This window comes from Melanerpes formicivorus, unplaced genomic scaffold, assembly GCF_026170545.1.
Source record: "Melanerpes formicivorus ecotype bairdi unplaced genomic scaffold, bMelFor1.0.p_v2 SCAF_276, whole genome shotgun sequence".
Lineage (NCBI taxonomy): Eukaryota > Metazoa > Chordata > Aves > Piciformes > Picidae > Melanerpes > Melanerpes formicivorus.
In genome coordinates, this window is record NW_027142628.1 from 142,030 (window position 1) to 157,288 (window position 15,259).

The 15,259-nt window shown below is 55.6% G+C and overlaps 1 protein-coding gene across 2 annotated transcripts in view; it reads right to left on the reverse strand.

Moving 5' to 3' along the window:
• OLFM1 (olfactomedin 1) overlaps positions 1-14,882 on the reverse strand; it is a 40,954-nt gene extending 26,072 nt beyond the window's left edge. The window contains exon 1 of one of the 2 annotated variants that reach the window (XM_068170037.1): positions 14,138-14,882. In XM_068170037.1, coding sequence (XP_068026138.1) covers positions 14,138-14,203 — 66 coding nt within the window. In that variant the 5' untranslated portion in view covers positions 14,204-14,882. Of the gene's footprint in view, positions 1-891; positions 2,175-14,137 lie in introns of those variants that run through there. The other variant, XM_068170036.1, reaches the window with a different exon arrangement.
• Between the last annotated feature and the right edge of the window lie 377 nt (positions 14,883-15,259).

The following is a 15,259-nucleotide window of genomic DNA, read 5'->3' on the forward strand; positions in this document are numbered from 1 at the left end:
AGCACCGTTTTGCCAGCCAGGAGGGAAACGTTCCTCCTGCTCTTTGGATAGCAGAAATAACCTTGCAAATACCCCTGGTGACAGCCCCGCGCCGAGAGAGACAGCCAGGCAGACAGACAGACACTGCCTGAGTGTCTGGGGGGAAGAAAGCCAATAAATGGGGCTCATAACCCCACGTCCAGCTTCATTCACCATCAGCACAACCACTGCACGGAGCACTCGCCTCGAAAGAGCAGAGCTGAGATGCCTTAGCTCTTTGAGGAGACACAAGCATGCAACACAGAGGCGAAAGGTGCCCCCTTTTTTTCCTCCCCCCTCGACCCCGTGCTAAGGTAAGACAGAAGGATTGTTTCTCCCGGCCAGGCACCGCACCAGCCCTCCAGCAAAACAAGGACAGGAAACACGGCAGAGCCAAAAATACCCTGCAACTTCTGCGCTGCATTTCCCTATCCCATTAACGACTATCGATTAAAGGCGGGGGGGCAGCGAGGCGGCACTTCAGGACATGGTTTAGTGGTGGTGGTGGTGGTGTTAGGCTGACGGTTGGTCTTGATGATCTTTTAGAGGTCTTTTCCAACCGTAATGAATTCATGAGCTTGCAGGACTTGCACCTGCCGCCCTAAGGAGGAGCCAGATGGACGGGGAGGTCCTGGGGGTACCGGAGAGATTCTGGGGGAGGCCGGGAAGGTCTTTGGGGGTACCGGGGAGGTCCTGGGGGCGGCCGGGGAGGGCACCCGGGTAAGGAAGGATTTAGGCACGCCGGAGGACATCCAGGCGAGGAAGGACTGGGAAGCCGCTCCGGCAGGCAGGGATGGTCCGGGCAGCCTCCCACCTCGTTCCCCGGCCCCATCCCCTTCACGCCGCCGCCCCCCATCCCCACCCTGCACTTACTCCCGTGCTGCGGTCCAAGGTGCCGCCCGTGGCCGCCGTGAGTTTGGTGGTGTTGAGCCCCACGAGGGAGGGCAGCGTCTGCGACATCCAGTTGGTGATCATGGCCATGGTGCTGAGGACGACTCCAATCTTGAGTAAAGGCACAGACATGTCTGCGGGGCGGGGCGCAGGGCACCCTTCATTCTGCACCGGCACCGGGCTCCATGCCGCTGGGGACGGGCTGGACCAACCGCCCGGCCACCGCCACCGCCTCTCTCCACCTGCCCATCGTCCGTCGCCTCCTCGCCGCGGCCCTGCCCGGCGCTGGCGGTGGTGTTGCCGGTGCCTGTGCCGGTATCGACGGTACCGGGGCTGCCTCCCTCAGCCCGCAGCCACCGCCGCCGCCCGGCGAGCCCCAGCCGGAGCCGAGCGGAGCGGGAGGCTGCAGGAGGCGGGACGGGACCGGGGCGGGACGGAGGGAGGGGCTGGAAGGGGAGGGGGCGGTGTGAACGCCCGGCGAGCCGGAGAGACTGCGGACGGGGTGGGGGGGAGGAGGGATTTGGGAAGGGGGAGAGAGAGAGAGATATTTGGGGGGGACAAGAGGGGCTGTTGGGGGAAGGAAGGGAGAAAAGATCTGGGGAGAGATTTGAGGAGAGGGGAAGAGAATTGGAGAGAAGCAGAAAGGCTTGGGGAAGGGAGAGGGAGAGTTTGGGGAGAGGGGGAAAGGTTTGGGGAGAGGGGGAAAGGTTTCAGAAGGGGATGAAAATTAGGGAAAGGGGAGAAGATTTGGGAAGGGATGAAACATTTTGGGAGGAGGAGAAAGAATTGGAGAGAGTTAAAAAGACTGGGATAAAGGAGAGAAAGGTTTGGGGAAAGGGGAAAGATTTAGGAAGTGGGGGGAAAATAGGGGAAGCGGAATAGATTTGGGGACAGAAGAAAATTAGGGGAAGAGGAAAAGATTTAGGGAGGAGGGAGAAAAAGTAGGAAAAGGGGGGAAAGATTTGAAGAGGGTGAAAAGAATTAGGGGAAAATCGGGAGGGAGAAGAGAGAGAGAGGAATTAGGGGAAAAGGGAAAAGATTTGAGAAAGAGGAAAAGAATTAGGGAAAAGGAAAAAATGGAAGGGGAAAAATTAGGGGAAGGGGAAAATATTCGAGGAAGGGGGAAGTTAGGGAAAGGGGGAAAAGATTGGGGGAGGGGGGAATTAGGGAATGGGGAGAGATTTGTGGAGGGGAAAAAATACGGAAAGAAGAAAAAATAGGGAAAGGGGAAAAGATTTGGGGAGAGAGGAGAAGATTTGGGGAGGAGGTGGAAAAGCTTCGGGGAAGGAGGGGCAGAGCGGCGGGGTGGGGGGGTGCTGGGGGCGGCTCCCCCGCTGCGGCGCGGCATTGCAGCGCCCCCTGCCGGCTGCAAGCGGCACCGCCGGGCGCAGTTGCGCTGCGGTTCCGAGAGCGCTGCGGGATCGGAGTCGAAGTCGCTGTGCCACTCCCACGCCACCAGTCCATGAGGTGTGGGACCCAGTTGGGGCACCTGCTGGTCCCCAGACCCGTGGTCTCTCAGGGTGGTGGGCTGCCAGAGCATCCCCCACAGACCTGCTTTCCCCTTCAGCGTGCTCTGCAGCCACAAACATCCATCAATATGAGGACTCAAGACTACAGCATAATGCCCCCAGCAGCCTTGCTCTTGCTCTGTTCCCAGCAGGCAGGGCTGCATGGCCAGAAGAGACGGGACTGCCAGAACATCTCACCCCAGAGTTTGCAGAAAACTCCTGGCTTGGGGCTGGTGAGGGTCTGGGGCAAACTGCCAAGGAGCCCTGTGGGCTGTAACACTGCAAACACCATAGAGCCCACCTGTACAGACCTTGCATGCGATCTGCAGTGAGACAGAGCTTGCTCACCACTCAGGATCACTGAAGGCATTCACAGGAGTATCCTGGTCACATCAGAACCTGACCAGCAGAGACCTGCAGTTCCTTGTCCATCCTTCCCTAAGCAAACCTTTAAACACTCTGCAAAGCAAATAGTGACATTCCAGAGGACAGGAGTGACACCCTTCACTCAGCTGGCCTCAGCATGGTGGAGCTGCCACCACACTGCCCCTGCACTGCTCTGTGTCCAGCCCAGGGGAGGCCACCACATTCCCACTAGAGTCACAACAGCCCAGCCACAAACCTACCACATCTAGAGCTGCTCTCTGATGGCATGGCTCCTTGGGCTTGTGGGTCTCAAGAGCCGTTGCCCAGAAGCTGGCTGGGCTATGGTTGAGAGGGCATTGAACAGTGCCCCAAGGCTTTGACCCATCAGAACAGCCATGCTCTACAGCATCAAGGCCAGGGTGCAACCAAGTCCCAGCTGAGGAAGTAGAGAGCTATGCACTGAAGTGCTGAGCTGGCCAGTCCCACCTTAGTGGGACCTTGCCCCTGGCTGAGGAATTTGCCCTTGGGTGAGATCATCCCAGCACCTCCCAGCACTGTTGGTCTGGAGCAGACTGGTGACAGCCAAGCGGAGCTGGTTCTGCAGAGAGCGCTGCAGGGGAGCTTCTGTGCAGCACTCAAATGAAAGCACATTTAGCAAGTCCACCAGGTGGAGAAAAAGAGATGAGTTAGAGCAGGAGCACTGATGCCAGCTTGGATCCTGTCCCTCAGACAACACACAGCAGACCTGGATGTGGCAGTGGCTGGTGCATGTCACAGGCTGCTGCCATTCCCTCGCTGCCACCACCCTCTGCCCTTGTCACCTCTGCCCCTTCCCCTTGCTCCAGCCAGACCAGCTCTGAATTGGATAAATCAGCCAGCTGACAGCTCAACGTGCTGCTGAAATGAAGGAGGAAACCTTCCTGCCCCCCAAATCCCTGTCCTGCTTGGTGCTCCCACAGTACCTAGACTCCTTCCACCCCATGAAACAGGCTCCAGCCAGCCCAGGTGCCCTTTCCCTGGCCAAACTGCCACCAGGTCATGCTGAGGAGCTCAGCACCAAGGAGACTTTTTCAGGCTGTGGTTGCAGGAACAGGCTCTTTAGGCAAAAGCTTCAGATGGCTTTGACCCTTCAGAACCAACCCCACCCCCCCATTCCCTTCCAATTCAGCCCATCCTGCTCTAACAGGTGCTTATGCTGTGCTCAGCACTGTAGCAGCTGATTGCTTTCACAGGGTATAAAACACTTAAGGGCTGCCCTTAAATCATCTTAACATTCATGCTGAAAGTGAGTTTGCAAGTAAAGTTTATCCCTCCTATTTGCCTACTCCACACTCATGCAAAAAGGGAATTAGACCTAGGGATGCTTTATTATTCAAACTGCTGCTCAGCAGGGGAAGAAACACTTCTCTGCCTTGCTCTGGATTCCATCTGGGCTGAAGAAAGACTCAATTTCTTACCAGTGCACCCAGGTGATTTCATTCTTATGCCCTCCAAGCACTTTGCAATGATTAAAGCTTCTGCAGGCAGCGACCAGGGATGCACAGAGAGAGGAGCAGCAGCAGCAGCCACAAGTCTCCTCGAAGGAGGAGGCTCCATCACCAGGAGTCTTCTCCCACCTCCTGGCACAGAAGGTCTGTGCAGGTGGGGGGAGGCTGAGCTTTGGGAGTCAGCAGAGCTGCTCTGCTTCCCTAGAGCAAACTCCTTGATGCCAGCTGAAAGAGGAGCTGAGTGTGCAATACTGGGGGAGAGAGAAACCCAGGGGATTGTAGAATGCCAGCATCATGGGATTCTTTTGGCTGGAGAAGACCCTGCAGATCATCAAGTCCAACCATTCACCCCACACTGCCAGGTCACTGCTAAACCATGGCCCTCAGCACCATGTCTATGCTGCTTTTCAATCCATTCAGGTATGGTGACTCCACCACTGCCCTGAGCATCCTGTTCCGGGGCTTGACAACCCTTCTGCGGAAGAAATTGTTCCTCATGTCCAACCTAAACCTCCCCTGGGGCAACTTGAGGCTGTCTCCTCTTGCTCTATCACTTGTTCCTGTGGTTAGCAGGCCAACTCCATTGCTGGGGAGGGATTTGGAGCACAGATCCCATGAGGAGAGGCTGAGGGAGCTGGGGTTGCTTAGCCTGGAGAAGAGGAGGCTCAGGGGAGACCTTCTTGCTGTCTACAGCTACCTGAAGGGAGGTTGTAGCCAGGTGGGGGTTGGTCTCTTCCCCCAGGCAACCAGCACAAGAATAAGAGGACACAGTCTCAAGCTGTGCCAGGGGAGGTTCAGGCTGGATGTCAGGAAGAAGTTCTTCCCAGCAAGAGAGATTGGCCCTTGGGATGTGCTGCCCAGGGAGGTGGTGGAGTTGCCATCACTGGAGGTGTTTAGGAAGAGACTGGATGCAGTGCTTGGTGCCATGGTTTAGTTGCTTAGATGGTGTTGGGTGATAGGTTGGGCTTGATGATCTCAAAGGTCTGTTCCAACCTGGTTTGGTCTATTCTATTCTATTCTATTCTATTCTATTCTATTCTATTCTATTCTATTCTATTCTATTCTATTCTATTCTATTCTATTCTATTCTATTCTATTCTATTCTATTCTATCTTGCTCCAGTGTTTAAAAGATAATCCAAAGCAGCAAGTTTGGGGAGTCTCTGCTGGTAAGATAAAGGGAGGGACATCAAGAGCTGAGCAGTTCTTTCATACCTCCTCAGGAAGTTCAGTGACTTAACCAATTAATGGCCTGCACCAGGATCCTGAGAGCCCTGAGCTGAGTTTATAACCCATGTCAACAGAGCCATGGCCCTTTCCCAATGTGCCAGGCTGCCCATGGCTGTGCAATCTAAGCCCACATCAGCTGGCATGAAGCAGAGAGACCTGAAAGGAAAGAGGCTCCCAGAAGTGCTGCTGTTTCCCTTCTTCTGGCCTAGGGGTTGCCTGGAAGGGAAAGGTGATGGTCACCCCTGTGCCTCAAACAGAAGCCTGACCTTTGTCTTCCCAGTGCCTGGGAGTAGGTGACCTGCAGGTATGGAAACCTCTTCCCTACCCTGATGACCTGCCTGGTTTTCAGAAGCTCAGCATGGCAACAAAAGGAAACACAGCCAGCACACACAAAAACCCCAAACCCCAGCAAGGACATGATCTTGGTGTGGGAGACCTGACATTGCCTTTACTCACGCTAGAGAAGCAGCACTGCAAAACTCAAGGAGGAGGAGGAGACTCAGAGGGCTCTCTTTTTTCTGACCTGATAGCATTTGTTGATGGGTCTCTCCAAGGCAAAGCAGGATCTGGCCATTAAGAAGCAATTTTTTTCCACCACAACATCAGCAGAAATCTCCTCAGCACCACTTTTCCTGAGCTGGTTGAGGTCACCTTTCTCCTGATGGGTTTTTATTTGTTTGCACAAGGCTTTTGCCTTGGAAAAAAACCCAAACCCAAACCCTGATGCTTAGCCCCAGCTTTTTCTTGTCCTGATGCTCTTGCTACAGCCACCCTCACAACAAGAGCCAGGGTTGCAGAGCTGCTGCCTTGGTGCTTCTCCTGCTGTAAGCAGGGAAAAGGAAAGGGGAGGGGGAGGAAAAAGAGAAGAAATCAGGAAAAGATGAATTGTTAGGGCACAAAAGATCCTCTTTGCATGCATATATTCTGAGCAGAGAAAGAAGAGAGATGAGAGATGAAAGCAAGGAACAGGGGCTTCCAAAATAGCTCCTCAGTGGAAAATTCCACTGCTGGGAAGTGCTGGTGAGAAATGGGACTGCCTGCCGAAAGGAGCCCTCCGAGGGTCAAGGTTTGCCAACCGTGGCCAACTCCTCTGTGCCTGCCTGTGCAGGACACGGTGGTCACTGTCTCCCTCTCCTGGCTGGTTCAGAGAAGGTGCTGAAGCTCTTGTTGCTCCCAGGATTATGTGGAGTTGGTGCCTGTAGACCACAGTCAGAGAACTCCCATTTAATGCACAGGGAGAGGATGGGACCTGCTTCACACCTGTGTTGTAACAGCCTCAGCTCAAGCTGGGCATCCAAATTGGCTCAGTAAACGGTGGGGGCATCTCAGCTGGTACTCAGCATCTCCAGGGAGGAGGATGTGTCCAGCTGAACTGGTGGCCCAGTGGAGGGCAGTGCCTCAGGCACGTTGCCAGGGCTGGAAGCTCCTGTCCTGGGAGCACAGGGCTCAGGAATTTGGCAGGTCCTGCCCTGGGATTGTCCCTCAGTAAGTGGGACAGCCCCTACCCCAGCCCTTCTCATCTCCTCCTACAAGACTCCCCAGATGTGCTGTGCCCTCTGGCAAAGGGTTGAGGGAAAGGTCCTTTCCTGAAGCACCTGGATGTGTAACTTCAGGAATCCCTCTTAGATTCTTAGACTAAGAGACTTCTCTAGAGCTGTTGCTGGAGGGGCTGAGGACAAGCCTCTGGAGGACTCTCCACATCCCCTGACCCTCTGCATCCCTCCTGGAGTCCTGACTGATGCCAGGCCACTGCCAGGTACTGCTGTGTGGACACAGCATGGAAAGGACCACGTCCAGCAAACACAGCTGGGAAAGCACCCAGAGAACCAGGGTGAGATGCTGCACTCCCTGGCACTGCAGCTGAGTGCTGAGCAGCCCTAGCAGGGTGTCCCAACAGCAGGGTTCAAGGCTGAGGGTACAGAGCTGCTGTACAGCACAGCCCAGCCTGCCCAGCAGCCTCAGGGCTAAGGCTCCAAATCCATCCCAGCACCACACTGGGTGGTCACTTTGCCCCTCTGCTTTCTGCTCAGCACCTCAGAGTTACAGAGAGTCATGAACTCTCCTCATAAGAGAAAGATGACCTCTCTCCTCCCACTCAGCTCAGTAAAAGTTCACTCCCTTCCCTCACATTCCCCATTGCCTGGGCATGTGGAAGAGGCATCCAGAATCCCTCTGCCCCAGCTTGTGGGCAGTGCCAGGCAGAAGAGGCACCCCACCTACCCTGGGAGACACCCTGGGCAACTTCATCCTCCTTAAGGAACATACTCTGTACCCCTCACCTTTGGAACATGGGACAACCTTCTCCTGCATCTGCTGGGGGGCATCTGTCCCTCAGCAGATCATGAGAGCCAAGGCTTCCCTGATTTTGGGGTCTGATGTCCAACTTTCCTTACCCCTTTGCCTGGCTTTGTCACTGCTTGTGGTACCATCACTCACACAAACCTCAGTCCTGGACCTGGGCCCTGCCACCTCTGACTTCCAACTTTCCTTACCCCTTTGCCTGTTTCTGTCACTCTTTGTGGTGCCACCACCCACACAAACCTCAGTCCTGGAGCTGGACCCTGTCACCTCAGCACTGAGCCAACACAGAGCAAGCTCTTCACCGCCCATCACAGGAAGGGGATGGATGGGCAGATGGGGAAAGCAAAGCAAGGAATAAAACATCAACTAAAGACCCCAAAATGCTTGGGAGACAGTGACCACAATGCTGCAGATCACCACCAGCTCCCACGGGGACTTGGTGTGAAACTGCCTGTACCTGGTGCTGAGCTTGGCTCCAAGAGTGGTCACATTGTGGGATCAGGCAGTTAAGGACTTCCACTGGGCAGTGGAACTCCTCCTGCACACAAAACACTCTGCAGCCTTTCCTTCTGTTACCCACAGGACAAGCAGAAACCCACACTGCAGCAGAGACAGCCTGCTCCTTATCATAGCATCATAGTATCAGTCAGGGTTGGAAGGGACCACAAGGATCATCTAGTTCCAACCCCCCTGCCATGGGCAGGGACACCCCACACTAGATCAGCCTGGCCAGAGCCTCATCCAGCCTGGCCTTAAACACCTCCAGGGCTGGGGCCTCAACCACCTCCCTGGACAACCCATTCCAGGGCTTCACCACTCTCATGGTGAAGAACCTCCTCCTCACATCCAGCCTTATGCTGGAACAGAATCAGCCCCTTTGCAGCTCTGCCCTTGGCTGGATCTGTGTGCAGCTAAAGCTGCTCCTGACAGTAAACTCCTGCTCTAACCACCGGGGCCAGCACATGTCAGAGCCTCTGGGCTACAGCAGAGCTCATTAAATTCAGCACAGCTCTCATGGGCACCTCTCTGGGCTCCAGTTCTCAGGTGTTTTGGTTAGGGATGCTGATTTGGGGGGGCAGATTTCCCTAGGCCTGTCACACACACACCCCCCCCGGGCAGAAAGTGCCTGGAAGCTTGCTCTGCATGCTGCTTGCTGGAAGGCAGAGCTCCACAGCATCACTGCTGCCTGCTCCTGGGGCCAGGGCTGACACCCTGCTGTTATCTTTCCAGGGCATCTTCTGCATTTTGGGTGGTTTTGACTCCTGCCTCCCATGCTGGGCTGGGGAGAAGAACTGGGAGTCAGGATCTGGGACCCAAACTTCCCCAGGACCAAAACCCAAGGCAAAGCCAGTCTGGAGGTGGAGACCAAGGCTCCTGGGTTCAGCTCCTGGAGGGCAGTGGGAAGCAACAGCTACAGTCTACAAAAGAAGGGGAAAAGAAAGCAATCAGGAGTTTTAGATGCTTCCCCCCCACCCACAGCTGAGATTTCTTGGTGCTAACACAAGAACAAGAGGACACAGTCTCAAGCTGTGCCAGGGGAGGTTTAGGCTGGAGGTGAGGAGAAAGTTCTTCCCAGCAAGAGAGATTGGCCCTGGGGATGTGCTGCCCAGGGAGGTGGTGGAGTCCCCATCCCTGGAGGTGTTCAAGAAAGGTTTGGATGTGGCACTCAGAGCCATGGTTTAGTTGTCAGGAGGTGCTGGGCATTAGGTCATAGGTTGGACTTGATGATCTCTGAGGTCTTTTCCAACCTCATCCAGCCTGTTTAAGCCCAGGCTGGATGAGGCTCTGGCCAGGCTGATCTAGTGTGGGGTGTCCCTGCCCATGGCAGGGGGGTTGGAACTAGATGATCCTTGTGGTCCCTTCCAACCCTGAATGATACTGTGGTACTATGATACTATGAACCTGGTTGATTCTGTGGTTCTAAGACACACCTGAGGCTCTGTGCCTCAGTTTCCCTGAGTGCATCTCCCCTTTTCTGGGGAAGCCTCAACCTTTTGAGCATCCCCTTGCCCACCCAGGCCTCCCAAAGAGCCTGAGCAAGGCACCTACAGACCACAAAGCCCAGAGGGACACTCCTTGGTCGCTCCTGTGCCTGCCTCCTGCCCTTTGGATGTGTTTGGAGCTCCTTCACAGCCAAGCAAAGCCAACACTTAGCACTCATAACTCAAGAATGAGCTTCTACCCACTGCCAGCACGAGTCCCCAGCCTTAATCTATCTAATTCACTGAGGGAGTAATTAGTTTTGTATTACTTTAAGCAGTGATGCTAATACTGATTACAAGGACTGATAATGAGGAATAAATACGACCCAGGGCTGGAAATTACCTTTCTCTTTTATTGGTTAAAGCTGAAGTTAGTGACATTAGACACAAATTGGTTTATGAGATGAGGCAGCTGCCTCCTGTTCCAGCCTTGCAGATTTGCAGCTTAATCCTACTGCTTTTCCATGTGTCTCCCTGAGAGGGGAGGGAAGAGCCCAGCCACCAAACTAGGCACTGGGGAGGCTCCCATGGGTGGGAGCTGCTGGGGGGGGAGAGGGGCAGCACGGGGAGGGCAGTGTGCATGCCTGGAAGCTCCCACACCCTGCTCCTGCAAGGAGCCCCAGGAGGGACCTGGGCTGCTTTGAAGAAAATCAAGGCAAAACTGCTTTGGTTTCTTTGGGTTTTTGGTTTGCAGAAACCCTAAATGGTTCCTAGCTGCCTGCTCCAGGGTTGCCTCTTCCAGGGAAGTGGATGTCAGAGCACCAAGTGCCCAGCTCTGCACCTGCACTGCCAGGGAGGTGGCAGAAGCCTCATTCCTGGAAGATTTTAAGGCCAAGCTGGATGTAGCTCTGAGAAACCTGAGGTGTCCCTGCCCATGGCAGGGGGGGTTGGAGCTGGCTGATCCTTGAGGTCCCTTCCAGCCCTGACAATTCTGTGATAAAACTTTGAGGAATGCAAAGAGCTCTTCACCAGTAAGCACGGGGCTTGATAGGCAAGGATGGGCTGGATGGACAGACAGACAAGCAGATGGCATCCTGAACCCCCTCTGCTGATCCCCCTGGCTGTACTCCAGCAGCCCACATCCTCTGCCCTGCTGGCAGCACTCTCCTGCTGCTCGTGACAGGCAGATCCTTAGAGAGCATAAGTTGGCTCTGCTCCTCCATGGCAGCAGGGCAGCCACCCTGGGTCTCCCAGAGAAGAAGGCAAAGGAAGCAAGCCCAGTGCTTAACCTGCTCAGAGATGCATGCCCAGTCAGAGCTGCAGCCTGGGGTGCCCAGAGCAGAGGCTCTGCCCCCTCAGCCCACCACTGGTACCCCAAAACCAACCTGCTCAACCCAGCCAAAATATTTCTCATTTCAGATCTCAATCCCTGACCTGTGGAGAGCCAGGGCAAGGCACAAAGCAAATCAGGAGACCTTTGGCAGCTGGAAGAAATCCCCAAGCCCTGTGCAGGTTTGAGCTCCTGCCATGCCCCTCAGCCATGCCTGCAGGGGTCATGCAGGGGACAGAGGGGCAGGTAGGGGCTTCTGCAAGGGACTGGCATGTGGGAAAGGTGGGGTGGGGTGCAGGGCAGCTCCCCTCTGGCTTCAGACAGGTTAAACCAACACCTTAGGCAGGTCTCATAGCTCCTACCAAAGCCGGGGGTGCAGCCTGCAGTGTTTGCATCACCCACGTGCTCCCCACCGGGCACAGGCATCCTTCCTCCCCACCCAGGGGGACCATCAGAGGATGCTGCAGTACCAATACCTTGAAGACAACTCCCTTCCCTCCATGAAGAGAGCTTTCCAGCACCCAGCTGGAAGGACAGCCATGTGCTCACCCTCTCCAGCACCATTCAGCTGCTGTCCCTTTCCCCTTCTCTTCCTTTCTCGTGCACTGGCCTGCCGGTGTCACTGCAGGGAGGGAGAGGAGGGGACAGCAGCAGCTTCTGCATCGTCAGGGAAAGCTGCCTAAATCAGCAACCTCTCTCTCCCCTGAACCTCCATCCCTCCTCCCCCCCGGCACGGGATCTCGGTAGGGGGTGAGAGAGACTGAACACACGATGGGGATGTGAACCCAGCACGGAATTAAACGTGGTAGAGCCACGGAGCTGGGCGGTGCCTGGGCTTGAAAGGCATATCTGGGGATTGCATCTGGCAGCTGGGCTGGAGAAATGAGATGCTAAAACTCTGAAAGAGCTCTGCAGTGCCAAGCGAGTCAGCAGGCAGGCTGGCAGGAGAGCTCTGCATGGCCGGCGTGCAGGGCCTGGCAGCGCTCTGCTACCTGCAGGCACCAAAATAAGCCCAGGTAGAGGCTGCAAAGCAGAAAGCAGCCCTACCAAAGCGGCTCAGCAAAGCCAAGGCTTTAAGCAAGGGCTTCCAGCCTCCCTCTGGTGGGAGGTAACTCTGCCAAAGTCAGCTCGCAGCACCCCCCCCCCAGCTCAGAGCGAACCGAGCTCCCCACCCCCGGTGGAAGTTGGGTGAAGAGTTGGGAGTGCTGCATTCACCCCCCCCAAAAAAAGGGCAGGAAATGGAAAACCAGCCAGGCACAGCAGCATCCTTGGCACAAGGGGTGGTAACCCAGCGTCCTTGACAAAACCCAACCGAGCAGAGCAACGAGGGCTGCTCAGGGATGCTGACAGCCCCCGGGGAGGGGGCGGGTACCACCCAGCTACTCCCTGGGGACGGGCGGGAAGGGGAGGCTGGAGGGACCGCCGGGACAAGGGGCGGCTTTTGCTACCCTGCTTTGCCACCCTGCCGGCATGGCCCTGGCTGGTTGTAGCTCTGGCTGGGCTAGGTGGGTGAGGAACACACACCCCCCCCACCCCCTCCTCCTTTTTCTCCGCTTGCTCCCCAGCAATGCTGGCAGCCGCTGGCTGCTTTGTCCAGCGCCGCGCATGCGCTGCCCGCGCAGCCTCCCGCACACAAGGAGCTGCTGCTGGGCGCTCACTTGCAGCTCTGCTTCCTTCCCACCCCTCCTCGTCCACACAGCTCTTGGATGGCTTTGATTTCTACTCCCTCACACCACCCCACCCCCCCAGATTACCTCCCCAAACGACCGACCACCTTCTCATCCTTTCCCTGAAGGGTTCCATGCAACGCAAGCAGCTCTTGGCTTGAGCCAAGCTTTCCTGGGGTGGGGGGGAAGGAGGAAATACTCTGAGGGTGCAAAGCCAAAAGGCTTCAGCTGGCTGAAACTTCAGCAGTAGGGCAGTGACAGGAGTGAACATTGTTAGCAGGAGAAAGGGGGGAAAAGGGGAGGAGGGGGGGAATCATCTCCATAAAGCATCCAAGATGAGAGCCCAGCTGCTAATTGCTCCTACAGAGAAGCCTCCATCCCCCTCCTATTTATAGCTTCTTTTCTTCTTTATCATCCAGGCAGCATCACAATTAACCTCCCCCCTCCCCAATCTAGAGCATCCTCTTGCAATTACTTTTCTTCCTTTCCTCAGTGACTGGGGAGGGGAACCCACCCCAAACCAACAGAAGGCAACCTCCCTGCCTGCCTCTCCTCACTCATGTTAAAGAAGTCAAATGGAGTTGTATTTCCACTTGCAAGAGGTGGCTTTTGTGTGCCTTCTGTCCTCCACCCCCCCCAACCTCCCCAGCCCCACTACTCCCTCGGTTCAGGGGCTGGGATAGTAAAGCCAAGCAGTAAAATCCAGCAATAAAAATAAAGAGGGGGGTGGGAGGTGGGAGAGGGAGCTAAAGCAGAAGCCCCTCTCTCCCACCAGCCTGTCACAGATGGAAACATCAAGGGACGTTTAAATGTCACTTAAAATCAGCCAAGTTCCCCCTGCGTGAGGAGCTGGTGTGGAGTGGAGGGTGGCAGGAGGAATCCCACCTTGCACTCCCACCTGGTCCCCGCGGGGACCCGGGACAGGCAACCCCAAACTTCACCGACCTGAGCCCAGCGGTATGGGGGGGGGGAGGGTCCTGCTGCCCCTCTTGTGTCTCCGCAGTTCCCCTCAGGACAACTTTCCCTTCAAGTGGGGCGAGCAGGAGCATCCCCCTCATACATCCTCAAGCCCCCCAGGAAGGGAAGGGTGGGGGGAGGTGTGGAGGGGGGGGCACGCTGGGACAGCTCCTTTTCGGGGTGCAAACTCCTGAGCGCCCCTGCAAACCCCACCCGGGCAGGGTCCACCTGCTCCACGGACTGAGCAGGGAAGGATGCTCAGGGATGAAGGGATGGAGAAGCGGGGGGGGGGAGGGAGGGAACACGCCACCAAGATGCAGCTTCCTACTCCAGTTTTCTTTTGTGCTCTCGAGGTTTAATAGAAAATGGCGTTGGGGAGAAAGGGAGAGAAGGTGGAGAGGGTGGTGGTGGTGGTGGTGAAGGGGTGGGGGGGGAGGAAAAAAAGCAAGAGAGAAACCTACTTGAGTGAGTTCTGTGCCCATCAGGATGAGGAAGCAGAGGGTCAGGAGCTTGCTTGCCGGTTGCATCTCTCGCACCCAGTCCTAAGCACCTCGCATACAGATCAAGCTCCCCGGCGAGTCTCCCTGCGCCGATCCCCGGGCTCCTCGCTGCCTCCTTTCAGGCTGATTACGATTTTAATTAAAATAACAAGAACAGCGATAAAGAGAAGGGGGGAGGGAAAAAAAAAGAACCAAAACACCACAAAACCCAAAAGAAAAAAAACAAAAAGGCAGCAAGGCAATACAAAAAAAAAAAAAGCTGAGGAGGAGGAGGAGGAGGAGGAGGAGGAGGGGAGAAAAAAAATGAAATTAAAAAGAAGAATTCAAACCCAGGCTGCTGATATTTATTGGTTTGGTTTTTTTTTGCCTTTCTCCCAGGCAGCTCTCAGCACCCCCAGGAAGCAATGCAAGAAATCTGCTCGGCAGAGCCTTCACTTTGCATATTTATTGGGATCTCGGGTTCTTTCCTGTGCTTCTCGGTGCTGGGCTCCCTGCTAGAGGAGTAAAGGAGGGAGGGGGGGTGGGGGGGGGGTGAGGGGTGGGGGGGGGAGAGGAAATTATTTATTTATTTTATGGATATATATATTATTTTTTTCTCTCTTTTCCTCCCCCCCCGCTTCTCTTCCAATGGCTCCCCTTAATCGAAAGAGATTTGCGAGGAGAAATCCGGCAGAGCCCGAAAGGATGATCGCTGCTATTGCCAAAAGTTTGCCTGGCGAAGGGAGGGAGAGGAGGGGAGGAGAGGGGTGGGGGGGAGGGGATGGGGTGTAAGGGGGGTGGGGGGAAGGCGATGGGGAGAGGACGGAGATTAAACCGAATGGAACAAAAAAAAAAAGAAAAAGAAAGCGTGAAAAAAAAAAGAAAGGAGGAAAGGAATTGGTAGGGGCTGGCTCCGAGCAGGGGCCGGCTGTGGAACAGGATGTGACATCAAGCGAGGCGGGGGGAAATTCAACTGGAGACGGCAAAGGGAGAAGGGGAAAAGCAGCCGCGGGAGCGGCTGTGCGCGATGAGGGAGGTGGGGGGATGCTGCGCCCCCCCTCACCTCCCCCCCAGGGTGATGCGGGTTGAGCAGGGGGTTAACCC